This window comes from Tubulanus polymorphus, chromosome 6 (genome assembly GCF_964204645.1).
Source record: "Tubulanus polymorphus chromosome 6, tnTubPoly1.2, whole genome shotgun sequence".
In the NCBI taxonomy this organism is placed as follows: Eukaryota; Metazoa; Nemertea; class Palaeonemertea; order Tubulaniformes; family Tubulanidae; genus Tubulanus; species Tubulanus polymorphus.
Genome location: NC_134030.1, coordinates 21953943 through 21981247, shown reverse-complemented (window position 1 = coordinate 21981247; position 27305 = coordinate 21953943). Strand labels below are relative to the sequence as shown.

At 34.0% G+C, this 27305-nt stretch overlaps 1 protein-coding gene and 1 long non-coding RNA gene across 5 annotated transcripts in view; both read right to left on the bottom strand.

Moving 5' to 3' along the window:
• Nucleotides 1-1626: 1626 nt before the first annotated feature.
• LOC141906671 (uncharacterized) lies at nucleotides 1627-3442 on the bottom strand. The gene is made up of 4 exons (XR_012619389.1): nucleotides 3282-3442; nucleotides 2425-2464; nucleotides 1945-1987; nucleotides 1627-1654 (listed from the first exon to the last, which is right to left on the bottom strand). It is a non-coding gene; the product is annotated as an uncharacterized LOC141906671 (long non-coding RNA).
• Nucleotides 3443-5867: 2425 nt separating this feature from the next.
• Nucleotides 5868-27305, bottom strand: part of LOC141906794 (uncharacterized) — a 34234-nt gene continuing 12796 nt past the window's right edge. For 2 of the 4 annotated variants that reach the window (XM_074796165.1, XM_074796168.1), the window contains exons 22-67: nucleotides 27211-27258; nucleotides 26885-26953; nucleotides 26459-26488; nucleotides 26135-26173; nucleotides 25828-25983; nucleotides 25542-25577; nucleotides 25439-25456; nucleotides 25248-25304; nucleotides 24231-24308; nucleotides 24000-24047; nucleotides 23441-23524; nucleotides 22987-23028; nucleotides 22837-22890; nucleotides 22515-22550; nucleotides 21916-21933; nucleotides 21641-21688; nucleotides 21355-21444; nucleotides 21196-21273; nucleotides 21058-21105; nucleotides 20020-20073; nucleotides 19563-19592; nucleotides 18681-18698; nucleotides 18071-18127; nucleotides 17909-17986; nucleotides 17703-17750; nucleotides 17143-17226; nucleotides 16871-16954; nucleotides 16700-16744; nucleotides 16500-16553; nucleotides 15702-15737; nucleotides 15222-15239; nucleotides 14183-14230; nucleotides 13826-13915; nucleotides 13675-13752; nucleotides 13537-13584; nucleotides 13282-13335; nucleotides 12303-12338; nucleotides 9696-9749; nucleotides 9570-9611; nucleotides 9435-9476; nucleotides 8682-8708; nucleotides 8576-8605; nucleotides 8438-8473; nucleotides 8291-8344; nucleotides 7701-7742; nucleotides 5868-6990 (exon numbers count right to left, since the gene is read on the bottom strand). In XM_074796165.1, the coding sequence (XP_074652266.1) occupies nucleotides 6866-6990; nucleotides 7701-7742; nucleotides 8291-8344; nucleotides 8438-8473; nucleotides 8576-8605; nucleotides 8682-8708; nucleotides 9435-9476; nucleotides 9570-9611; nucleotides 9696-9749; nucleotides 12303-12338; nucleotides 13282-13335; nucleotides 13537-13584; nucleotides 13675-13752; nucleotides 13826-13915; nucleotides 14183-14230; nucleotides 15222-15239; nucleotides 15702-15737; nucleotides 16500-16553; nucleotides 16700-16744; nucleotides 16871-16954; nucleotides 17143-17226; nucleotides 17703-17750; nucleotides 17909-17986; nucleotides 18071-18127; nucleotides 18681-18698; nucleotides 19563-19592; nucleotides 20020-20073; nucleotides 21058-21105; nucleotides 21196-21273; nucleotides 21355-21444; nucleotides 21641-21688; nucleotides 21916-21933; nucleotides 22515-22550; nucleotides 22837-22890; nucleotides 22987-23028; nucleotides 23441-23524; nucleotides 24000-24047; nucleotides 24231-24308; nucleotides 25248-25304; nucleotides 25439-25456; nucleotides 25542-25577; nucleotides 25828-25983; nucleotides 26135-26173; nucleotides 26459-26488; nucleotides 26885-26953; nucleotides 27211-27258 (2489 nt within the window). In that variant the 3' untranslated portion in view covers nucleotides 5868-6865. The remainder of the gene's footprint in view (nucleotides 6991-7700; nucleotides 7743-8290; nucleotides 8345-8437; nucleotides 8474-8575; nucleotides 8606-8681; nucleotides 8709-9434; nucleotides 9477-9569; nucleotides 9612-9695; nucleotides 9750-12302; nucleotides 12339-13281; nucleotides 13336-13536; nucleotides 13585-13674; nucleotides 13753-13825; nucleotides 13916-14182; nucleotides 14231-15221; nucleotides 15240-15701; nucleotides 15738-16499; nucleotides 16554-16699; nucleotides 16745-16870; nucleotides 16955-17142; nucleotides 17227-17702; nucleotides 17751-17908; nucleotides 17987-18070; nucleotides 18128-18680; nucleotides 18699-19562; nucleotides 19593-20019; nucleotides 20074-21057; nucleotides 21106-21195; nucleotides 21274-21354; nucleotides 21445-21640; nucleotides 21689-21915; nucleotides 21934-22514; nucleotides 22551-22836; nucleotides 22891-22986; nucleotides 23029-23440; nucleotides 23525-23999; nucleotides 24048-24230; nucleotides 24309-25247; nucleotides 25305-25438; nucleotides 25457-25541; nucleotides 25578-25827; nucleotides 25984-26134; nucleotides 26174-26458; nucleotides 26489-26884; nucleotides 26954-27210; nucleotides 27259-27305) is intronic. The other 2 variants (XM_074796166.1, XM_074796167.1) reach the window with 2 other exon arrangements.

Genomic DNA, 27305 nt, shown 5'->3' with positions numbered 1-27305 from the left:
AAGCTTTCACCATCGTGTAATGTATCTTGTTTGACCGAAGTAGTAAAAGAGGAAATAAGAAAATGAATCATCAAGAAAAGAATAAGACTGACGGATTTTATACCATATTTTATATATCTTTTTAATGGAATCAGGATTGGATCATTTTCTGGGGGCATCTAGAGTAAATCAAGAACAAAATGAATGACAAAGACTTTCTACTATATTTGTTACATTCCTAATCCATGTTGTGAAAATATTTTCTTGGCAAAATAGATAAGGGGAGGCTTCGGCCTTACTTGGATACGCCCCTGAAGATGATTGACATGTCAATTTGCCATTTAAAAAACTTAAGTCCTCATAACAGTCTACGATTTAAAGGCCATCGGTAGCTGAATATCATGAATTTATACTTTCACAGTTTGAATACTGCCCGGTAAACTGAAGCATTTGACATCGTTATTTCACCTAATCTTCATTTGCTAAAAGTGAATGATTGTCGAAGTGAATTGATGTTCCTTAGTTTGATCATCAAATACACTACTGGTACATATCAAAAACTTAAAACTTAGGCTAGTGAATCATACCTAATTGTTTCTCCTAGTCGGCCGGGTCATTTTTGTGAACTAGAATAAAATATGTAGTCAGTTCATTTCTAAAACGGCCGGGTCTGTTATTTTTAGAAATGAATAATGTATGCATGCAGCTGATTCTACTTTTGAGCTCAGCAGATTATGAAAAATAATGTTTCAATTGTTTCTAGCCTTATGTTTTACATATGTATAATCAGTCGTTGTTTGCTCAGCGGCGCCCTCTAACGCCTATTGCGAGTATATTGAACAGTAGCGTAAGAATAAAGTTCAACATCATCTTTCACGGGTTCATCAGTATCTTTCTTCAAATGGCGCGCCTTTCCGGCTTCGGTATTCACGTAACTATGTCTATCTTTGCGCTTCTCGGCTCCGGTATTCGTGTAAGGAGTTGTGTGTTTGTCCTTCCCGGTTTCAGTACTCCTGTACGTATCCTCTTCTATCCCGGGTCCCATATCCATATAAGGAGTTGTATCTTTGCCCTTCCCGGCTTCCATATCTATATATGAAGTTGTATCTTTACCCTTCGCGGCTGCCATATCCATGTACGGAGCTGTGTCTTTGTCGTTGCCGGTCTCGATATTCACGTACGGATCTGTAGTAACTTTCTGATCGCTGGTGTGCAGTTTGTCAGTCACAGTAACAGAATCTATGTCATCATACAACTCGTCATAGACGTCGAGTACCTGCGGTGTCGTAACCTCCACACGACCTTCACCTGGCAATCGCCTGCGTCTGAAAAATGGGTAATTTAAGCGTTGAAGAGATTTTAGATTTCGGATATTTCGGTCATTATATTGAATTATTCCTGCTGATTTGAGATTGACTCAGCCAGTAATCGGCGCATAGGTAGTTACAAATTTATGAACGAAGACATCTTTTTGGAAAACGTCACTGATTTATCAAATTATTTCACGTTTTAATATGATGTCATAGGTGGATTATCTTAGATATGAAATCTGCCCGAGATTACTGCGTACAAACCTGCAAATGACGATGATAACGATGACGAGGAGAAAACCGATAACTGCACAAGCGATGTAAATTATCATCATGGTCCGGTCAGGTTTGTGGTCCAGTCCAGTCTGTATACCGATTTAGTAAGAGAAAGAAAAAAAGGAAAACTCGAAGGATGTAGAATATACCGGATGACAATTCGCGGGTATAAACTAGAAACCAACAGAATAGAATCAAACCTCAACACAAGCTGCAAATATCAATCAATTAATCATTCAGTTTATATTATAAAATTCAATTCGCTTTTATATCCTAAATCAAGGTTCACAGTTCAGTGGGTTTAATTCGACTCTGTGTCTGGGATCCGGGGAACTTTATTTGACAAGTTAGTTTGATTATTACTTAAATTTATAATGACCTTGTTTTTCGAGGCCACATTTTCAGCAGTAAGCAGACGAACTCTGAATGAAAAGGACGAAATTTACAATTAAGATAAATCAGCAGAACAGAGGCCAGTTGCATAGTCAAAGCTTAGACTTAAGACCAGTCTAAGACCAACTTAGTTCTATAGCTAATCTAAGAAATTAAGACTAGTCTTAAGATTTAAGACTACTTTTGGACTTAAGTCACGACTGTGCAACTGGGCCCAGATGTGAAAAGGCAGGGCTCGTGGTAGCGATATCGAGGTCACATATTTTGCAATTGCCCGTACTGTTACCTTTTGTGGCAAAATGTGAAAAATGAGATGAATAATGATAGGTGAATTGTTAATCGGAAGCCAATGAGACAAGTGAGATATCAATTCAAAATTATTTCACAAAACAAACATCGACCACAAAGAAATGATTTACATATAGAATATGATTTATGTAGTGCGCTAAGTGAAATAGATACTGACCCTGATTTACTGATTTCAGTCGCCGGGATTTGATTCAAATCTGAAATGAGAAAAACAATTACCTGTAGAAAGTAACTTTGACTGTTTGTGGTTTGGTTTAGTTTGGTTAGTTTACTGACGCGTGCATTAAGGCCACGCAAATAAATATGGTTGTTTCTCATCGACCCCTTTTTGGGAAAGTGACAAGAACGGCCGATACTTATTATTTTTACCTCCCTTTTTAAATAAAAAGACATAAATAAAAAGCCTTATTCCCAATTCCAAAAGTGACGAGGGCGACAAATATTTACTTTTTAAATGAAGAAATTCAGGTTTTTAGATATCAAATATACAAAATTTAAAATCAACAACTCATCAAGCGACCTTGAAATTAGTAGTTGACACAAGAAGATATGTTTGTGCGGAGATAGAAATGGATGAACAAATGACGGGTATATGAAAGAGGAAGCTACAACAAATTAAACTGTCGGCTATATTCATCCGTTAAACAGAAATATGAATTTCACGCTGAGTCGTATGGCCGTCAATTTGAGAATCATTTCTATAAATTCCAGAATGCATTCAGTTTACAGTTTACAGTTTATTTGACAAACTCAAGGTCTACAAATTAGACAATATGAGTGAAAAATAGAACATTATACAAAATAACATAGCAGCGAATGTACATGTCATACGCTACAATAAACGCACTTTTGATACGTAGCTGCTAAACTATAAATTCATGCAATCGACTGCGAACTAATTTAAAAGTAACAGAGACGCTGTGTTTCAATATTAATTTGTTTTGATAGATTCGATGTTTATTGAGTAGCAGGATTCCAGACTGGGAAGGTTCACATTTTAAAACTGTTACTTACCAGTTCGATGAACTACGATTAGATCAAACTGAAGATAATCAAAATCTGTTTGGCCTTCCTTAAGAACGAGACATCTAAATGTTGTTCCATTGTGCAGTTTGAAATCTGCTTTGAATTCTAGTGAAGCAGAAGTAATATATTTCACATTTCTAGTTATACGAATCAGTTCGTCTGGAATTGTTTCCCATTGTTCTGAATCTCTTCTCTTCTTTTGGAATATAACTGTAGGATATTTAACACTAGTTCTACAAATATATTCAATCGTTTGTCCTTGTGTTTTAATATCGGGTTTTCCATTGGGAACAGGCTTCGGGTAAATCACTGAAAACGAATAAATATGAATAGTCTATGAAACAGTAAAACGCACAAGCTTCCAATAATCTATTGAGGTCTTTTCCCACAATGTGACCCCCCCCCCAGCAAAATCTCTAGTTCCGAATTTTTAGACTACATTTCCCATCACGTATCGTCCTCCACAGTCGTTTGTTTACAGTTATACATAAATTAGCCAGTAATGAATTCAAACTGACGGCTTTAAATGATCAAAGTTTCCTTGGGGAATCCCCACAAAACGCTTCTTATACGGTACTCGCGAGCTGCCCACAACAAAGAAAGGCAGCATACGGGCCTGCAGCATCTTCTCGGTAAACTATTTACATGACAGGCCCTTGATAAATCCCATATTTGTTAGTATAGCTAGACCTATGTACGGTAAACACCAACACCGACGGTGAAACGATCTGTGACATCACGCGTGTAATACCTCAGGTACATGAATTATCATCGACAGAAATCTATGAAATCGACACAACAGAAAAGCTATCATTGGTTCGAGTGACTTACTTGAATTATGCGTCTTATTTCCAGATGTTTCTGCGCTGTTTAAGTTTCCAAGTTTTAATAAAACTATGTAGATTATTACGAATAAACGTGTGTTCATCATTGTGATACAGAGTACAGAATAAAAATCGAGTTCCACTTTGGTCTGATAATTGAGGAAGTTAAAGATAAGATTTTGATGATCAGCGCCGGTGATACATTCAATATATTCGAGCGTCGAGCAGGAAGTGAAAGGTGTTTAAATCACTGGTCGTCCTTCAATAATTGTATGACCTTCATATAAGCCCCGGGGTCCAAAGTCCAGGGGCACAAATAGTGACTGCTTTGTAAATTTAGTTTTGTACAAAATGCATAGTTTTCACCGCTTTCAGAAAATATTTCAAAATCGTCGAATGTTTCACTAGAATTTTAGAATTTAGGTCAGAAAATTGAATAATGAAATTGTGGCATATAGGCCTAGTATATAAGTTTGACTCTTATTCTTGAATACAGTAGACTCCGCTCAAGTCGGATCTTTTGGAACCGCAAAAACGTGTCCGACTTGATGAGGGATATCCGAGTTGGATGATATGTATTTCTTAAATACTGCCGTAAAAACATATTTCAACATCCGAGTTGAACGGTTATCTCTGATTAATCGGTTATCTCTGAGTTGAACGGTTATCTCCGAGTTGATCGGTTATCTCCGAGTTGATCGGTTATCTCCGAGTTGAACGGTTATCTCAGAGTTGAACGGTTATCTCTGAGTTGAACGGTTATCTCCGAGTTGAACAGATCCGACTGGAGTGGAGTTAAATACTTCAACAAACTCACCTTTAATCAGTTACATCTTAAGCTTTTCGTTGAATTTCATGATTTTTTCACAAGAGGTATCGGTGCTCGTTTGATATAACGGGTGACATGTGCGAGCACCTTTAGGTGTGAAGAAATACCAGTCGGGTAAAAGAGGTCAACGCCACGTACGACAAGAATGGTTTAACAATGTATCGCATGTTACACCTATTGGATGGAGTCAATGAACTATTACTTTTATAATCCATCTACGCTCCATAAACTGCGGGTCTCTACTAAAATCAATCCATTCCACTCAAAATAAGGTATACATTTTTAGAAACTGAATAATAAAAAATTATCAAACTTTTAGATATCAATTAGAAAATCTTAATGAAATACAATAAAAGATATCAATTCCGAGAGATTGTAAAATACATTCACGATGTCGCGAAGGCAGAAGTCTCAGAGATGGATACAAGGTGTAATTTTGACTACTTCATCTACGGAAAAAGAGGAACTTTTAGGAGCTGCAGGACAAAACGACTTCCTGACAATTGCATTGAAACTGCTGTAACTGTAACACAGAATGATAGAGCGGGCACTGTTAGTGAATAGTGTCTCCACATCTGACTCGACAGTCACCGCACCTGAATGGTCACCAGTCACCACACACCCGACTGATAGTCACCACAGATAAATGTTCACCACACCTGACCAGACACGCACTTACAAACTACTGGTGTATGGTCTAGTGGTTAGTGTGCTCGGCTGGCACGCTGAAGATTTTAGGTTCGAGTCCTATTCGGCTAGAGTTGGGGTTAACGGGAAGCTATTGGTAAGACTGGAGATGACCAAGAGTCAACTTCACCCGACCCGGGGTCGGTTCTACTCCGGCTGCAGTTTATAGAAAAGAAATAAATGAATTTATTTATAAAGATAAATTCTTTTATTTAAGCGAATGAAATTAGCACGTTACATCGTTAGCAATTTCTAGCAAAAATACAGCACGAAGTTTTACCAGGAGTCCGCGTGTAGCTGATCTTATAAACCGCATCAATGGTTTCATAAAATGTCACGTTTTTACAAAATTTTTTTCAATTAAATGAAATAAAACTTATCACAGTTTTCCAATGATCAATGAAATCGATCAGTAATGCAGTAATTTATGGAATCAGTAACTTATCAAATCAAACAGTGATGCATTTTTACAGTTTTTAACTTAAAACATAATATTTTATGTATAGTAAAACAGTAAACCAGTTACATTGTATCATAATACAGTTATACAGCGTAAGTTGGACTACAATGTAGGCCTAATATTCCCCAAGAACAACCGCTGATGATTTAGCAAAAAGCAATTTCGTTTACAATTTATTTTTGCTGGATAAAGTTACAACTACGGTACAATAAAATACTACATTCATTCAGTTACACTGAATTTCAGCTACACTATACATCAGTTACACTGAATATCAGCTACTTCAGTTACACTGTATATTTTAGTAAAAGCAGAACATATTTATTTGATTAACTAATGTAATTACAATTAATTGTTTCAGCAATAATTAAACAATGATCTACAGTAATTAAATAGCGCAGAAATTACATACAACCAAATAACAAAGATAAAGATTTTATTAGAAACTGTGTTCATCTCTTTTTCTTTTTCTTTTCGTATAAAATCTCAAATGATTCAAGCCCAAAAAGAGATTAACAAACATCCTTAATCATAGCGTGATACAAAACACAGTTCCACAGTTGTGAGTTACACCCAATTCCACCCAGACCCAGTTCCACCACTAGAGACTGGCGGTTATAATCCTGTGTAGTAGTCTGAATACCAGTCGTTGTTACGGGTTCCCTACAACGTTTGATGATAAACTGTCGTATAGAGGTTTACTCCTGTTTCTTGCAATGCAACAACTGATTTTAGTGTCAAATCAAACCTTTTGGGGTACGACGGCTAGGTACTAGACTTGTGTACCTCTCTCACCCTGCTCACGATCACCACTCGATACGGTATCACTTGTGTGACTATCATCAGCAGCACTTTGACCATCACTAGCAGCAGTTTCATTACTCGGACGAGTAACTTCTATAAATAAATACATGTACAATATAAACCAAACACCAAATACAACTGCACACTCCCTAAATGTAGATACCCGTCAACTTTAACTTATATTCACAATAGTTTATCAGTGGCCCCTAGAGTTTACTCTGTTTTAGATGTGTTCAGCTTGTAACTGTTTTTATACAACTATATATAACCCGCTACAGTGTGTTTCATAAAATGCACAACCTCTTGAAAATTCAACTAATTACGGCTTTACTGTTAACAGTGACAATGGTTAATAATACCTCAACTAATTCCACCCCTGATTCAGTTAGAATTAGTTTTGATTTTTTCTGGGTGTTCTATTGAGTCCAAAGTGTTTCTTACACCACATATATATTTATGAGATCTCCGACAAAGGAATGAACTGACGTTTAATGATCTACCGAAAACATAGATCGGTAGATCGATGAATGCCATGCGGGAAAGAGATCAGTTTAATCCTGATTTGATTCGGTTACTAATCTTTATTTAATTATCAACTAGTATCTCATGGAATACGATTTTAAATCTGGATTTCTCAAACTACATGAATTTCATCCCGGTGTCCCGCCAGTAATCCGGATTAAACCGGTTTAATCATACTTCAGATTTCTCATCAACGAAAACGAAACTTAATTTCATCCCAAACTTAATTGTGATTTGATTATGGTTTAAATCAGAAAGTGATGACTGTATAATTTACTTACTCGAATCATCATCTACCAGGAAACCGAGATCTTTTAATTTTTCTGAAAATAAAATAAAATATTTCTGAAAAAAATGAAAATTTTGTATGAACTATACCAGGAAACCAGGCTTTTTTAAAATTTTTCTGAAAATGAAATGAAATATTCTTGAAAAACTGATGCATCCAAACTATAAACATCAATATCATTCACATGTAACATTCAGATCAACTTCAAAAGTAAAGAAGTAAAGACCAAACAAGTTTGTGATCGAACTCAAAACAGAATTTATGGATAGTTCTCACAATTACATGAAGTCAATAAACCCGAGTATTTCATGGGTGTTGATTTTATTTTCCAGATTTAGCAGCTATCATCACACACTACAGTGACGTCAACATTTACTGGTGATTTGTTAATGAAGGAGATTTTAAAAAAAGATCCCCGAAGAAAGTTGAAGCGCAAAATGAATTTAAAGAACATTATTTTGAAATTCCTGATTTCCCGGTTTGGGGACCCTAAGACACGTTATATATAAATGTGGAAACATGAATTCATGAATATGGAACTATTGAGTCAATAAGATGTTTATTGAAGTCAATATTGATTACTTTTATCTGTTATAGCACATATCTCATCCATCCACTCTCTTGATCTTTTCATTACTGAAATAGAAATTAAAATTACGTACTATAACAATATAAAACATAATAGAAATTCGATAACATCAGTTTTAACACACATAATTCATTCATTACCTATTGGTTGTACAAGTCTAGCAAATTCATTACGCTCTGAAAAAAACGTCAAGATTTTAAATGAATTGTTACTGAACTTCCCGCCCAGTTGTCTGACAGATGAGCCACCCACACAACATATATAGATATATTACATACCAAAAGTTTCAGATGGTTTAACCGTGAAACCTGAAATTAGAAATGATTCTGTAAACATCAACACAAACTCATAATGAAACTGAGTATTTATTATCAGTAAATTTACCTTTCATCTCATCAGCTATCCATTTCACTGAAATAATAGAATCAAATTCTGAATGGAAAGCAACTGAAAATTATCTCATCTTTGTGGTCATAATCGTGGGCCTTGTTTCATAGGGCGGGTTCAAAGTAACCCCTTAAGGGCTCATCCATTAATTAGGTACGCATTGTGGGTAGTGAGGGGGGGGGTTAAACTCAAAAATTAAATTGTTCAAAGTGGGAGGGGTCTTATTAAATTGCATACAATTGTGTAAATATTGTGTACAAAAGGGTAAATAGTAATGTGTATTGTGCGCACTTAAATGACGTTAAAAATTCAATTCCGCTCCGGATGAATTTTATCACGTGACTACCTTTTCATCCACTCTTTTTCTACATAATAGACTCGATCTAACTATTATCAGCTTACTCGAGGCTTTTTCTGAATTTTTTGCATACGTAATAAATGGATGATCCTCTTGGGGAAAATCCTCAACAATGGTGACAACCACCATAGCAACATTAAGAAATAATGTTGATGACTGACAATTTTCAAAAAGTTTCCAAGGCCAAGGGGTCGGTTTTATAGACTGGTATTATCTTTAACCTGGAGGCTAACTTGATTCAATTTCAATTAAGTTAACTCCCGGGTTAAAGATAATACCAGTCTATAAAACTGGGTCCAGGGGAATATTTTGCACCCTAATCTATGAAATTCGGTCCTGTGTAGCAGCCACATCAGGTCAAATTCATTTACAGAAATTAGAGTTTTACAAACCTGCATATTCATAGCATGGTTTTTTGCCGTGTTGTGATTTTTCTGTAAAATATAAGTATATACATTTAAAAAAAGCACCTTTAGCCAAACTCAATTCAAACACAGAATTCGAACTTATGAAGAATATTTAATTACCTGAATTCTGGATAGCTTCATTCACTGCAGTCTCAACTGATCCTATAAATAATAATACAATACATACAGATATTAATATTTGAGTTCTGGTTGTTAAAACAGGTTCTGATTTTATTGGAAACTTACTTTTAAATTCGGGAGTTTGAAAATATTTGCGTTTTATCGCTTCAACAATCTCTTCTACAATACAAATAACAGAATAGTTACATCTCATACAGTCACCAGGGGGCAGTACTGGGTTGAAGGGCAAGACAAGGTGAAAACCTGTGGCCTCTTCTTAATTTTTCTTTATTCCTGAATGATATCGAGGAGTTTTTTAATAACTATGGCAACCCGACTTAATCATTTATAGAGAATCTGAACTCAGGGTGTGATCAGGATATTGATGCTTTACTCAATTTATTTATTATCTTATATGCGGATGACAAGGTCATTCTTGCTGAGGATGAGAGATCACCCAGTTACGCTTAAAAGCTTTATTTGAATACTGTGCCGCGACCTCACTGTAAATGTCGGTAAAACGAAAATATAAGTTTTTGTGCGAAGTAAAACTAGAATGAAGCAAATTCCGAAATGTATGTGAGTTAGGCCTTACAAATTGAACATTTTTTCCGGGGACAATTTACCTAATCTCCATCTACGTTTTCAGGGATGATTAACATTTTCTCTTTGATTGTACCCTTCTTACTGAACTTCGCGAAACTATTTCGAATTTAGACACATTTAGAAACTTTTGAAACTTCTAGGAAAAATAGGAAAAAATGCCACCGGTAAAAATGCCACTTTTTGCATTAAAAGGAAATTGAATTTCCAACTTTGTTTGTATTTGGTTGTATTTGGTTGTATTTTAGTACCCCTAAGTTTCCATTTCTTTAAATTTCTTAAAACGTGGCTGATTTAATGTTGTATATTACTCCTAGCTTGTACTTATATTTACTATTGTACTATATACCCCTGGGTCCGGTTTTATGGACTGATATTACCTTTTACCTGGTATTGAGGGGTAAACTCAATTGAATATGAATTGAGTTAGCCCCCGGGTTAAAGGTAATACCAGTCTTTAAAACTGGCCCCTGGCATTTTCCTACAATTGTAAAGAATGATTAATTCTTGGGTTAAAACAATTCCGTGCAAACAAACTTAACTTTATTCAATTCTCGGGGTGTGATCAGGATATTGATGCTTTACTCAATTTATTTATTATTCTATATGCGGATAACACGGTTATCCACGGAGGATGAGAGATCACTCCAGTTAAACTTTAAAGGCTTCATTTGAATACTGTGCCGTTAATGACCTCACTGTAAATGTCGATAAAACGAAAATATTAGTTTTTGCACAAAAAAAAAACTAGAGTTAAGTTAATTCCGAAATCTATGTTAAATGCTTTATTTGAATACTGTGCCGTAAATGACCTGGCTGTAAATGTCGATAAAACGAAAATATAACTAGAATGAAGCAAGTTCCAAAATGTATGTGAGTTAGACCTTACAAATGGGACATTTTTTTCCGGAGACATTTTTCCAGGGACATTTTTACACTATCTCCATCCACCTAGAAATGAAAGAATGCGCCCAATTTGCAATGTTTTGGGGGATGATTAACATTTTCTCTTTGCACCCTTCTTACTGAACTTCGCGAAACCATTCCGAATTTAGACACATTTAGAAACTTTTGAAACTTTTGCATCATAGGAAAAATGCCACCGGTAACGATGCCACTTTTGGTTTTGGTTGTATTTTAGTACCCCTAAGTTTCCATTTCTTTAAATTTCTTAAAACGTGGCTGATTTAATGTTGTATATTACCCCAAGCTTGTACTTATATTAACTATTTTACCTTAATTCCCCTGGAATTTTTCCTACATTGTGAAGCCTAGAATTCTGATTAATTTTTGAGTTAAAACGATTTCGTGTGAACAAACTAAACCTAGTTCAATTCTCTACAAAATATTTGAATTTGTATTTTAAAGATTATTTCTAAGAGTCTCTGGCTATTATTTATTTAGAAGATTTTTGATGACTGCGGTTATGGACACAACAATCCATGGCAAACTCTAGATCATCTATAGAACAATTACACCGTATACCCCGTGACCAGCACGATTTTTGATATTTTAAAAAACCTGGCTAATTTATCAAATTAGGTCTAGATGTATATAGATCGCTCCGGTAGTGTGTAAATAGTATGTTGTAAATAACGTTTGTTATGTTTTAAAATACTATCATTTTCTGGGTTTTTTTGTAATTATGTAAATACTGTTTTTTTCCTCCATACACCATGGGAATGGTTGGAGTGTAAATAATTCATAATTCAGAGCTATACGATATCTACCAAAAATTAAAATTAAAGGACAAAACGATCTGTCGCTAGAGATCAACATCAGACCTGAGTTGATGTCTAGTGAAAATTCGAAAAGTTGAGTCCTTTGATTTTAATTTTTTATAAATAAATTTCGCTAAATTCTAATCTTTTAAAGACTTTGTATATAGTGGGTTTTATTTATCTATTTCAGAAATAAATTGCAACAATGTGAACAATGTTATTGTTAGTACATAATGTTGTAATATAAAACTGGGGTTTCAGAAAAAGCAAGGCTTGTATAAACTGAAACCCTGAAAAGGAATGCTAAATATATAAAATGTAGTAGTTGGCTAATAAACTGCTGAACTGCTTATTTAAACTTACTATCGTTCTCCACGTCATCAGTTCTGACTATTCTACTAATATTTACCTGAATCTACAATCATCTTGTCTTTCTTGAAATCGTCTAAAAATATCAATACATGAAATTCAAGCTCACAGAAAACTAGTCGTTCAACCTGGTTCAGTTTACCGCTGGTTTCAACTTCATCCATGAATTGTGTCATTTAAATGTCTTCACACAATTCAGGTACCGGGGACATTATTTACTAATGTTACGCAAGTTTGCGTGCATGATTTGCGGTGCGAGACGATTTGCGATGAAAATCAGTTTGAGATAACCTGAGACTCCTCGTAAAATGTGATTGGCAATTTTTCACGCAACGGGAACCAGTCCAATCATAAAAGGTATTCATAGTAAAAACTCATTGCAAATTGATATTTGCGTCAATATCTTATTCACCGTCACCATATCTGGATTCTTGAGGTGCCCTCATTGAAAACAATTTGTATTTGATTATCATCAAAAGAATATTTATTATATTTAAATTAACATAACATTCCAATATTCATTATTCATTATGGGGAATGGACGCTGAACCGTTCTTAACTTATCATCGATTTAATGATTTTGGCATCGAGAATAAAATGATATTTATTTCATTCTTAAAAGTCTTTTCTTGAAAAAATAATTCTGTATACGTGATATAACGATGGATGCCGGCCACCATAGGGCTGATATATTGGTGAAAAGGGTCTTAACCATAATTAACAATGAATCCAAGTTGGGCCCCAGAAAAGGTTAGTAGGGTACCGGTCCATCAGACCGCACCTTGAAAAATATCAATTATTCACGTAATTTAACTTTCAAAAGCCAAGAAAGTATTATTTGCGTGGTAAATGAGAGTTAAGGGGTGCCTCTTAGTTGTGCACGCAGATTTGAGGGGAAAATTGAGCAATTTATGAGGAAAATATTTGTGGGGATTTAGTGGATAAAATTTACGGGAGGATTTGCAATGAAAATTGCGTGGCGTTAGCGAATAAGGTACTCACTCATGAGGGGTACTCACCAGTATTCCATTTATGATTCATTATTTTAGTGCATTCACTCAAACATTCATCAACTATAAACAAATGAATAAAGACATTTTCACATCGGTACAAACTGTGAAAAAACAGTGGCGGCTATCAAACACTTTAAGTTTCACACTTAAAACACGGACCTGAATCAAAACAGATGCCTCTGAAGATCCGATTAAATTGATGAATTTCATCTTCAATGAATTCAATGCAATATTTTTGTCTGAATTTTTAAAAATATTCACCTATTTTTGTCAGTTTAGTTGTATTTGTTTCACTGTTAATTTCATCTCCTATTCAAACAGAACAAACAATTATTATTCAAAACATAAAAATCAGATCACTAAAAACATTCAGAAGCGAAACAAGAATTTATCATTTACCAAAACATTCTTTGACTTGTTTCCAATAACCTGTGTCTGTCTTTAAAGTTTGACTGGTAAATTCACTGAGTTCAGACACTATATGTAATAAACAATAGACAAGTTTTTATACAATATTATAAATCACAAATTGATTTCTCTGTGAACTTACTCGCGGTAGATATATCATATGTCCAGTGCTTTGATGACCACATACTGCGAGCCTTTTTACATTTCTCTTTTAAAACAGTGACTAGTGAATCTGTAATTATACATGTTACGATGTATGTAATGCGGAGCAAAGATAAATTTAGAAACTATGATGATGTCAACTGATGTAAAATATTTATGTTGCTATAGCGTCACAATATCCTCCTACAAAATACAGTCGACCTTACGTGAAATAACTGTGTATTCCACACAAGAAGCAAAATAATCAACTCCAACTCAATCACGATAAAACCCGTTCAGGACGGCCGGTTCTTTGCTAGTTTACTAAAACACTTAACAGTCAACACAATGTATTCACCTTTAAATCCCGGGATTCTGTTTGCAATAATTAGTTTGATGTTTTTCACTGAAACAGAATAAACACAATAGATTACTGCAGGAAGAGAGAAACATGATCTTCTTTCACATCTACAAATCCAGGAAGAAAGACACTCTAAATATTTGGATGGATATATGAAAGCTGTGTGTACTGTTCGATACGATTCACTGTAACAGAATAAACACAATAGATTACTGCAGGGAGAGGGAAACATGATCTTCTTTCACATCTACAAATCCAGTCGATAAACCGGAGAGTGAATCTTTACTATACAGGTTTATAAATAAACCGCGATATCGAAGTTCAATAAGGAAAATATTTCCATCTTCACAGATTTATTTATTTAAGTCGAAAGCCACTGCGAGTCAAATACTACGAGCCATGAAGAAGTAATAGTACATGTAGTACCCCAAATATTGTAGAACAAGCCGCCCAGGGGTGGATCCAGCCTGCCGCTTTGAGTGGTACTCAGTTTGTAGAAAAACCCTTCTATTTTTCACGTTCCTCGTGAAAAATCTCGTTTTAACAGGAAGAAATTACCCCTGGAAAGCGAGTTATTATCGATGAGTTGATTTGAATTTGATCAGGGATTGACTTGTACAGACATGTATGTTATATTCCCGGCTAGTATTCTGGTAGTAGTAATAAAAATGGTTAATTTGAATAATCGAAAATGGTAACTTACTTATTTCTTTTATAAATATTTCCTACAAAACGTCACGATTTTCTGATGGAGTCCCGCATTGGGTTATAATATAGGCTTACCCTTCGACAGTTGAGCGGTACTCACAGAAACCTTGGCTAGATCCGCCCCGAAGCCTCCACGGGCAATTTCATCCATTGATGAATGTGGGAAGCCCCTGAAATGTCTCCTTTTTAAGGCAGCATTTCGTGCAGCATTTCGAGTACCCCGAACTGTTTCACTAGATTTAGCGCTATATAAGAACCGCTTTTATTCAAAACCGCACACGACACTATTTATCTAGACTCTAATGTGTAAGTTGTTATCAGTACTTACTCGCTGTTTCATCTTTTACTGAAAAACAGAAAACAACAATAATTCATATATAAACATTGAGTAGATATAAACAGGTCAATTCATACAGTTCACTTTTCACTTGTTTTCATTTTAATCTAAATTTCTTTAAATCTTATTCATTTGTAGAATAAACGCTTTTATCATCTTTGAAAAATTACTTTTATAGATTTATTTTTTACATGATTATTTATTTCTGCTTATGTTTAATTCTATTATTTTTTTTAAATTATCATTTTTATTTATTATATGATTATTCAGTGTGGTTTATTTCTATACTTCATTTTCAAGATTGTAATATTGGTCAATGTTTTTTGTCAAGAGTTTGAGAAAGATTTTGTTCATCTCAATAGTGACAGCTTAGAAGTCTAGGATAAGGAATTTAGGGGTCAGTGTTAAGGGGTTTAGGGTAATTCAAAACTGTGTAAATTGACGAATAAATCAAACACGCATTCTACTCACTTCTATAAACTACGATTTTTCGTTCATTTAATTCCTCTGAAATCACAAATAGAATCAGAACGTAAATTCAGCAATGAATCAATCTGTGACGAAAAATAAAACAAAACTTATCACCTTCAAAATCACGTTTTACAAAACATAAATGACATGACATGTTGAAATGACGCCGTGAAAGTGAACACCAGGGATCGAACCCGGGGCTCACAGGTAGAAATCAAGCGTGCTGACCAGTACACCAATAGTATAGTCTCGTATATGCATGTTCTGATGATATGTAACAATGATATACATGTGTGTATATACTGGCTGATATATGGTAGCATGATATTGTATGATAATTATAAACTTCATAAGGAGAAAATACATTAACGGTATTTTCACGGACAAGCGTCCCCTTATGATTTCAATATTCTTTTTCTTAAAACCCAGGGGGCGTTTACCCGAGAGTTATGTGGCAAACGTCGACTCTAGATTTTCAGTTCGAGTATTCAGTTTCTGCATTAGTTTGCAATGGTTGGATGGATGATTCCCGGTACCTGATATCGGAGCAGTAACAGGCTGATGAATTTATAACAGCAGCCTCATCCAATCTACCGGCTACCCGTCCCAGTGACACCGGCCATCAGAGCAGAGCAATCAATACAATCGTTATTATACGTGATTCATAATTAGGACAATATTTCATTTTTTTCAATTGACCAAATTCAAAATACCCGGCATTTATATTTACCCAAAAAGGGCATTCCCATGGTAACATTTATATGGAAGAATTGATAGTGAATCGTTTGAAATACAAACCTGTAGAAATTGATTGTATTCTGGATTTCACATCATTATAAATTCTATCAACAACTGAAAATAGAAGAAAATTATTGAATTATTTTAGTAAAATAAGCTGTCAATATGAATTTTGATAATGATAATAAGTGGTTCTTATAATATTCATTTTGTGAGTCGTAAAAACAAATATTTTACACACATTTCATGAAACAATTTACCTTTCGAGTTTTCTTTCTTCAACAAATTGTTAATTTCACTTGATTCTAAAAAACCACAAATAAATTTCCATGATCGACAATCTTAGTAAAATTGTTGATTGTAGAATGTAGTTTACGGTAGATGTAAATGCAGTTTACTGTAGATTTAAGTTTACTGTAGATGTAACTTACTGTTATCTAAAGCAGTTTGAGTAGCAGTTTTCAATGATTCATCAGATTGTATTGCGCTAATGAATTCATCCTTGAAATATTCCACTGAAATTCATATAAAAACAGCAAACATAGACACAACATTCATTGAGTGTGGTTTCAATTTAAGATGTATGAAATGTAGTTTACTGTAGATATAAATGTAGTTTACTGTAGATGTAAATGTAGTTTACTGTAGATGTAAATGTAGTTTACTGTAGATGTAGATGTAGTTTACTGTAGATGTAACTTACTGTTATCTAAAGCATTTCGAGTCGCAGCTTTCAATGATTCATCAGATTGTATTGCAATAATGAATTCATCCTTGAAATATTCCACTGAAATTCATATATAAACCAGCAAACATAGACTCAACATTCATCGAGTGTGGTTTCAATTTAAAAAACCAGTAAACCATGGATTAGAACACCATGTTCAGAGTCTCCTCCTAACAATCCGGTATATGATAGAAGAGCATTTTCTGGTTTTCCTAACGAGCAGTTTTAAAAGATTCTTTGCAAGATCGAACTTAACAGAGTTAACCATCTAAACAGGGACAGAAACTTGCGGTTAATGCTCTTAAAAACCTGAAAATTTTTGTTATCACAGTAAAAGGGCTTTCATAATGCCACTTTTGGGACCGATGAAATACATGGCTTTATAAAGAATGGTATTTCCATTGAATTTAATTAAGATCGGACAAATTTGTTCTCTGAAAAATGTAGGCGTCAAGTGAACAGTAGGATTAAACAGGTTCGATTTATATATTATAAAGGATGACAGCGTTATAACCAAGTGACTGTATATACGATACCTGCTCGATCCCACAGAATAACTGGATCCCGACCAGCTGAATACAACTCTACAAAAATTAAATTCCAACAGAGTTTAAAAATTATGGAAGTTTTTGATAAACCAATTTGCCTGATTCGCAACTCGGTGAAATAAACAGTTTATTTAAGGCAGAGTTTACTATGTTGAATTTCAATTCAAACATACATTTTCACTGTAGTCACTTACCAGTTCGGAGTTGTGCCGGTATATTCAGTTTTAGAGGCAATATTTCTTCAGGTTTCTTTTCTTTCCTCAATAGTTTGACTGTAATAAACATTGATATTAAACATCAATAAGATTTACAACATAAAACATGTTGAATTTTACACTTTGTAATGTGTACAGTACCTCTCTCACGTTTCCTTTCTTCAAACTCTTTATCGGCTAATTCATGTAGTTTAGCATCTATGAATATGGGAAATCACTGACATCACAAACAACTTATAAACAGGGTCCAGTTCCACAGTTCCGAGTTAAGATTTGACTCGGAGTTAACTCATTGAAAATGAACTAGATTTAACTCAGAGTTACCTCTAACTCACAACTGTGGAACTGGGTCCAGGTAAATATGACAAATTACAACATGACACTTATTCACTGGTCCAACAAAATCAGAGGCAAGCGCTGTCTACAACTGTATGATAAAACCCATACGTGTGACTTCAGATTTTGGGTCTGTCGGCCTCGTGATGATATTGACAACTGGTTCCTCTATTTTAGTGACATTTTTCTGTATATAATATTTGGAAAAAGTAAATCGCATTGAATTATGGGGCAGCAGTAATGAGTAACCAGTTTACAGGTGACTAAACCCAAAATGATTGTTGCCCTTGTGAAGCCAATGACTCATGTGTTGCACCAGTTCACGCAGATACCGCGGTACCTGTCACATCTAACAATCACTTTATAGATCAAAATAGGGAAAATCTGGAAAAATTCTACTAATCTCAGAACTCACTTATCTCTTCTTGACTCACTGAAATATAAATAGATAGAAAATCAAACAGATGTTTATGATGAAAACTGGTTTGTGATTGAACCAGGGGCCGGTAATGTTATGTTTATTGGTTTGACCGCCGTGTTATAGGTGTCGATGCAGTGTTAAATTATCCTCTGTAGTTGTATCGGAATTGATGTTCTTCTTTTCGTCGTGAAGCGTGATCTTATCGGTGATGTATTCCGATATCTTTTCCTTGTCAATTGATAATAACTACAAATGTTCGTTTATTTCGATATAGCTTTCTTCATACAATGTTCATTCTAATTCTGCATAACCCAAAGCCTCTAATTCCTCTAGCTCCCCCTCCATTAGTTCCCTCTACTCAACTCTTTTAGTTCTCCCTACGCGACTTATAATCTTATACTGTTTTATCTTTCTCATAACGTATACACATTTCTACACAGCCCGGCTTGTGACGTCACATCTCGTCATAACAATCCACTGGGCTATGTTAAACGTTTCTACGTGTGTTACACGTCACGAGCGCTAAATTTAATACTTGAACTTACCAGTGCTCAAGGCTGCTGCTATATCAAGCTTCCCTAGATACCTAACGTCGCTTTATTTTCTTATATTCTATGTCCTATGTGTGACGCAAGCATTCACGTAGGTTGCTTGTTAATCGCAACCACTCCGGCTTCCTTTGCCGTTATCTAAACAGCCAATACATTTACTGCCTGATAGTTCCATAGTCGAAAATAAAGTCCAAAATTCGTCTTAAATCTTATGACTTGTCCTAAGTTGTTTATTGGTTGTAGAACTGAGATTGTCTTAGACTGGTTTTAACTGTAAGGATTACTATAGAACCGGCCCTAGGTGATTCATATACGGATTATTTACCTGTCATCATCTTGTTGTTCTTGAAATCATCTAAAAATATTAAAACATGAAATGTTTCACTCAGTCCTGAGAATGGCCGGTTCGCGGAGCTCCGTATTCTGCCTATACTAAAGAGCTCGCGTGAACGATATACCACTGACACTAAGGTTCTCAGTGAAATGAAATGTATGCTCAAAGAAAATTGTCACCTGGTCTAAAGTTCAGCTAGTTTTAACTTGATCTCTGAATTGCATCATGAGAGGTACTCGTGGGAGGTACTCGTGGGAGGTACTCGTGGGAGGTACTCGTGGGAGGTACTCGTGGGAGGTACTCGTGAGAGGTACTCGTGAGAGGTACTCGTGAGAGGTACTCGTGAGAGGTACTCGTGAGAGGTACTCGTGAGAGGTACTCGTGAGAGGTACTCGTGAGAGGTACTCGTGAGAGGTACTCGTGAGAGGTACTCGTGAGAGGTACTCACCAGAACTCCATTCATCACACATCTTTTTAGCGCATTCATCCAAACATTCATGAACTGAAAACAAACAAACAAATAAATGAATATTCACATCGATAAAAACTGTGAACAAACAAACAGTGGCGACTTTCAAACACTATTAGTTACATATGGCGTCTTTTCTTCATGTGGCTATGATTGATTTTAGATAGAACCGATGATACTGCGAAACTTCCTGATTTTACTCATCTATAGTTGCACAGTTCAAGTTAGACCAAGAGTTCACTCGATCAGTGGTTAAACAGCTTGTCATATATGCGTAACACATGACTTTAATCAAAACAGATGCCTCTAAAGATCTGATTACATTGATAATAACAATAATGATAATAATAATAATAATAATAACAATAACAATAACAATAACAATGACAATGACAATGACAATGACAATGACAATGATAATAATGATAATGATAATAATGATAATGATAATAATAATAATAATAATAATAATAATAATAATAATAATAATAATAATAATAATAATAATAATAATAATAATAATAATAATAATAATAATAATAATAATAATAATAATAATAATAATAATAATAATAATAATAATAATAATAATAATAATAATAATAATAATAATAATAATAATAATAATAATAATAATAATAATAATAATAATAATAATAATAATAATAATAATAATAATAATAATAATCTCTATTTTTCAAAGAAATTCAAACAATTTATAATATGATATCCGTACATAGATACAAATACACGTATAAAATGTGCCAGTGTAGGAGTTCAATATAGGAGTTCACATAGGTTTCACATACACAAGATGAGGGACACAGTACAAGCCTAGGGCTGTACTTATAATTACTAAGGCACTTTGCCTACATGCATAGTGTGTAAGGTGCAAAACAAATACTAATAGATACATACATTGCTTTATTATAACGTAATGATTGATTCTCAATGACTTTAACCACAAATTCTGTCTGGTTTATTTGAATAATGTGTTGTTATTGTATTGATATTCACCTATTTCTGTAAGTTCAGTTGTATTTGTTTCACTGTCAATTTCATCTCCTATTCAAACAGAACAAACAATTATTATTCAAACCACAAAAATCAGATCATTTAATAAAACATTCAGAGAAACAAGAATTTATTATTTACCAAAACATTCTTTGACTTGTTTCCAATAACCTGTGTTTGTGTTTAAAGTTCTACTGGTAAATTCACTGAGTACAGACACTATATGTAATAAACAATAGACAAGTTTTTATACAATAGAATTCTATTATAAATCACAAACTGATTTCACTGTGAACTTACACGCAGTAGATATATCATATTCCCAGTGTTTTAATGGCCACATACTGAGAGCCTTTTTACATTTCTCTTTTAAAACAGTCACTAGTGAATCTGTAATTATACAATGTTGATTAGAAACAACTGTGACATCGACTGATGTATAAACTATTTATGCTGCTACAGCGTCAAATATCCTCTTAAAAATACAGTCGACCTTCACCCTTACTCAGTACCAGTCGACCTTCACCCTTACTCTCAGTACCGGTTTAATTGGTTAGTAAAAACACCTCACAGTCCATTGATTCACCTTTAAATCCCGGGATTCTGTTTTCAATAATTGGTTTGATGTGTTTCACTGAAACAGAATAAATACAATAGATTACTGCAGGCAGAAAGAAACATTTTGTCTATCACAATCCTTTATTTTTAAGGAAGCATTTCATCATCTGGTTAAGTACTCTGAGCAGTTTCATTGGATTTAAGAGCTTTATAAAAACCACTTCTTTTCAATATAGGATATATCATCTCATATATTTGTTTATCTTGACGCCGGTTCATGTTGAAGTTGTTATCAGTACTTACGCGCTATTCCGTCTTTTACTGAAAACAACAATAATTCATGTATAAACATTGAGTAGATCTAAACAGTTAAATTCATACAGTTCACTTTTACTATATCATTCTTACTTCTTTTGATTTAAATCTAAAATATATTATTATATATATTAATATATATTTATTATATATTTAAAAAGAAATTCAATTCATTCATAGAATATTATTGCCACTTAACACTTTTATTATCATTCATAGTTATTTTTTTATAGATTTACGTATCTTTTTAATGAGCATTTATTATTCTATTGTTTTCTTTTTAATAATTATCATTATTATTTATTATATCATTTAATGGGCTTTATTTTTATACGTCATTTTCAAGATTATAATATTAGAGGTAGTTTCATGATGTGAAGTGATTTTCAGGAATAAATATCATCATTTTTATTTTTTACTGAATTTATTTCATTTGAGTAGTCTCGGCCAGTGAGTCTAAGTTTAGGAGTTTCGGGTTACGAGTTTAGAGGTTTAGGGGTTTAGAACCTAGGGTCAGAGATATAGATTAGGAGTTTAGGGTAACCCGAAACTGTGGAATTGATGAATAAATCAAATTTCAAACTCACTTCTATAAGCTACGATTCCTCGTTCCTTTAATTCCTCTAAAACATAGAAATAGAAATAAATAGCTACAAATCCGTGATGAAAAATTAAATAAAACTTATAACCTTTAGATAACGTTTTAAAAGTTGTAATAATATGATGTTAAATGATATGATCATATATGTGATATGACGTGTTACAATATGTGATATATGATATGATATGTGGTATATGGGATTATGATAATGAGATGTATATGAGAAATGATATGATATAGTATAATATAGGACAAAACATCATCAGGAGGAAATATAAGAATTGATAGTAAATTATTAAAATATAAACCTGTAGACATTGATTTGATTTTATTTTTCACGTCACCATAAATTCTATCAACAACTGAAAATAGAAGAAATCATTGAATCATTTTAAACGGTGTTATTTTTCGGTTCGCAAAAACAAACATCTTATCCACATTTCATGAAACAAAATTACCTTTCGAGTTTTCTTTCAACAAATCGTTGATGTAACTTGATTCTAAAAAAAGAAACAAACATACGGAAGCGTCCTGGAGACATATCTATTTAAAAAAATGTCGAGGTTAATTCCGAGTTTTCTTGATTGGAAATGTATGAAATGCAGTTTACTGTAGATGTAAATGTAGTTTACTGTAGATGTAAATGTAGTTTACTGTGGATGTAAATGTAGTTTACTGTAGATGTAAATGTAGTTTACTGTAGATGTAAATGTAGTTTACTGTAGATGTAAATGTAGTTTACTGTAGATGTAAATGTAGTTTACGGTAGATGTAAATGTAATTTACTGTAGATGTAAATGTAGTTTACTGTAGATGTAAATGTAGTTTACTGTAGATGTAAATGTTGTTTACTGTAGATGTAAATGTAGTTTGCTGTAGATGTAAATGTAGTTTACTGTAGATGTAACTTACTGTTATCTAAAGCAGTTTGAGTAGCAGTTTTCAATGATTCATCAGATTGTATTGCAATAATGAATTCATCCTTGAAATATTCCACTGAAATTCATATAAAACAGCAAACATGGACACAGCATTCATTGAGTGTGGTTTCAATACTAAACTTTTGTTGCTTAAAGACATTGAGTACCGCTGGACATTTAAAAGACCAGTAAAGCAGGGGATTAGAACATCGTGTTCAGGTTCTGTTCCTAAATATCCGGCATATGATAGAATAGCATTTTCTGGTATTCCTAACGAATAAGGATTTTTAACAAGAACTTAGAAGAGTTAATCATCTAAACGGGGACAAAGATCAGTTGCAGAATATTTCAGGCTGGTGCTCCTAGGAAGCTGAAAATTTAGTTTTCACAGTAAAAGTCATTCCTTATGCCACTGATGAAATGGCGTTATGAAGAATGGTATTTCCTTTGAATTTAAGTAAGATTTACGGGATTTGTTCCCTGGGAAAAAAGTAGGCGTTATAAGAGATCAGTGGCATTAAACAGGTTAGATTAACAGACTTATACAATACCTGATCGATCCGACAGAATAACTTGATCCCGGCCAGCTGAATTCAAATCTACAAAAATTAAATTAAATTCGAAGAGAATAAAAGTTTTGGAAATAATGATAAACGGATTTGCCTGATTCTCAACTCATTTAAGGCAGAGTCTAGTGTTGAATTCCAAACAAATATTATCACAATTCATTACAATTATTACAATCTGAATAACAAACATACAGTTTCAGGGTAGTCACTTACCAGTGCGGAGTTGTGCCGGTATATTCAGTTTTAGAGGCAATATTTCTTCAGGTGTCTTTATTCTATTAAATAGACCGACTGTAATAAACATTGTTAATAAACATCAATACCATTTAAAACATATAACTAGGGTTCCAGGGACGCCATACCCACTTGGGAAGTGATTTGAAAAGCTCAAGAATGAGAAAATTGTATTATTCGATTCAACGTCAACTTATCGGAAAACCCGGTCTGATATGTTTAAGATCCCTTTTCAAAGTAAACACATCACATAGTACCCAACACGAATTTCAGTGATAAATGGCAAATCAATCGGAAGCTACAGGTTTCGGAATTCAGGGCAAAAATTAACTTTTTGGGCACAAAAAGATCACAGTGTTACGCAAGCTGTATTGGCCATGGCCCAGTGGACTAGTTCTATTGGTCTACTGGACGTATTAGCGAAGCAGCAGAAAGCAAAAATGGCCGCACTCCAGTATTTTGGCTGTGCATACATTTCAATTATTTCAGTTCTTAGTGTTTTAAGGCACAATGTAAGTATATGATGTGATATGGCGAAGTTAATAAATGATAATGACGCAGTGAAGCCAGATAGGCACTGTCCCGATTGAGTGTACATCAGTCTAAAACATATAGATTGTCGCACGTAGTTACATATATGCAGTGAATTGCAGACGAAACACGAAGCCTTTATGGCCGTTTACAAACAGATTATATAAAGTTGAGATAGAACCTAAATTTGCCTTTAGAACTTCAAAACGGCGAGAAATGCAGAAATGGCCGCCATTCGACCATCTTGACTAACTGGGCCAGTTTTTGGGCCGAAGATGAGTCTAGGGTAGATACATGTATAAATCCAATATCAAGACAATGCAAAGAAGCGTCTTAGAAACTTAATAACTGGATTCCGTCTACGGACGGACGGACGACGGACGATAAGTGAACGCAATAGCCCACTGGGACTTTAGCCCGAAGTAGGCTAAAAATGAATTTCACACTTTGTAATATGTACAGTACCTTCCTCCCATTTCCTATCTTCAAACTCTTTATCGGCTAATTCATGTAGTTCAGAATCTATCAATATAGAAAATCACTGACATCACAAACAACTTATAAACAGGTAAATATGACGAATTACAACATGAAATCAGAGGCAAGCGCGCAGTCTACTGTACTGAGAATATTTATAAATATCAATCAGAACTCACTTATCTCTTCTGGACTCACTGAAAAATAAATAGATAGAAAATCAAACAGATTATTCATGATAAAAACTGGTTTGTGATTGAAAAATTTGAACTATATACAAACCTCCATATCCTACAACTTTATTATCCATCAGAGTTTCTGAAATATATCAGAGAACCAACATGTAACATGTGCATTCATTTACATGAACATGTAACATGTGCATTCATTTACATGAACATGTAACATGTGCATTCATTTACATGAACATGTTACATGTGCATTCATTCACATGAACATGTTACATGTGCATTCATTCACATGAACATGTTACATGTGTATTCATTCGCACATAATATGTGACATGTTAAGTGCATGTATAATTTGAGATATAAAAATCGATATTTACTTTCATTCATATCAGTGATATATTTAAACGCCTGACAAACTGAACTGTGAATTATTCTGTTCAATTCCTCCTCATTTTTTCTCTCTTCATTTTCCTCTTGTTTCAGTTTCTCTTTGAGTTCTTTCTGAAATCTTTCAGCTCGTCCGGCGTACAATTCTAGAAGTGATTCGTCAAGATAAATTACCAGGAAAATTTCATCAGAACTGAAATTGAGTTCTCAGAAAACAAATTGAGCTCAGGTTGAATCTGGGAAAATGATGGAATAAACCCTGCTGATTCTGATGTAATCCATACATAGACTTCGTACCTTTGATAGATTCGAAAACTGCGATTTTCAATTTAATTTCTGAAAAAAAAGAATATAATTCATGATTCCAACACAGCATCAACTACTGCTAAAATCAACACTGCTATTTTGAACCTCTTTTCAAATATCTGATAAAAATTCAATCCAACAAGTTTTTTTATCAGAAAATTAAGAGAAATCACGTGGATAGCTCATATCTATGCAACTCGGGAAACGACGAGAAAATATCATTCAAAGTTTGTCCGCTAGAAATTTCTTTTAAAGCGTTTGCTTTCGACCCTAGACTTCGATATGTATAGTTTGTTACTATTATTTAGTTCTTACCTAAAACATCTCGACTTATTTCATAAATACCTGAAATATAGTTAAACGACTACATAATAATTGAACAATGAAATAAACTTATCACAAAATCATTTCCCATAATGCAAGATTTTGACAGAAATCATCCTCAGCTAGCCTCTAATGATGATATGATTTGGATATTGTCAGAGCCACCCCATGTGATGTATGCATAACAATCAAAACATGGTTTCTTCAAGCTATGATTCGAACTCGGTCTTAAGAATAGTCACAACAACACAAACTGTCACCTAGCAACATTCTTAGTTTAAAACCACTTAAAACTTGGCTCTGAATCAGAACAGATGCCTCTGATAATCTGATGACATCAATAAATTTCATGTTCAATTCATGGTCATCAAATACTCTGTAAATTTAGTTCTAGGGACAAAGAAAGTTTACACTTACTTTTATCTAGTTCTGTAGAATGTTTGTTCTCTTCTAATTTCTGCAAACTTGACGCCAATAAAACTGATTCTACAAGTGAATGCATGAATAGAATAACATAAATATTGTCCAGATCAGTTTAAACTAGAATTTCATCCAAATACATCTGGATTAACCGGGTTTTATAACACGTTAAATTTCCCACAAAGCGGATGAATTTCGACAAAGTTACCAATTGTTCCACATCACCGGGTGTAGCTGGTTTTATTGTACTTCAGATTTCTCATTAACAAAACGATTGTAATTAGCGTGAAAAAAACGGGAAAGAATAACATTTTCAGTCTTACCACAAATATCTTTGTTCACAAAACGGCCCCAGTCGGCCACTCCCATTTCTGTAATATCAACCATAAAGACAGTTTCTATTATTCACTATTGCAGG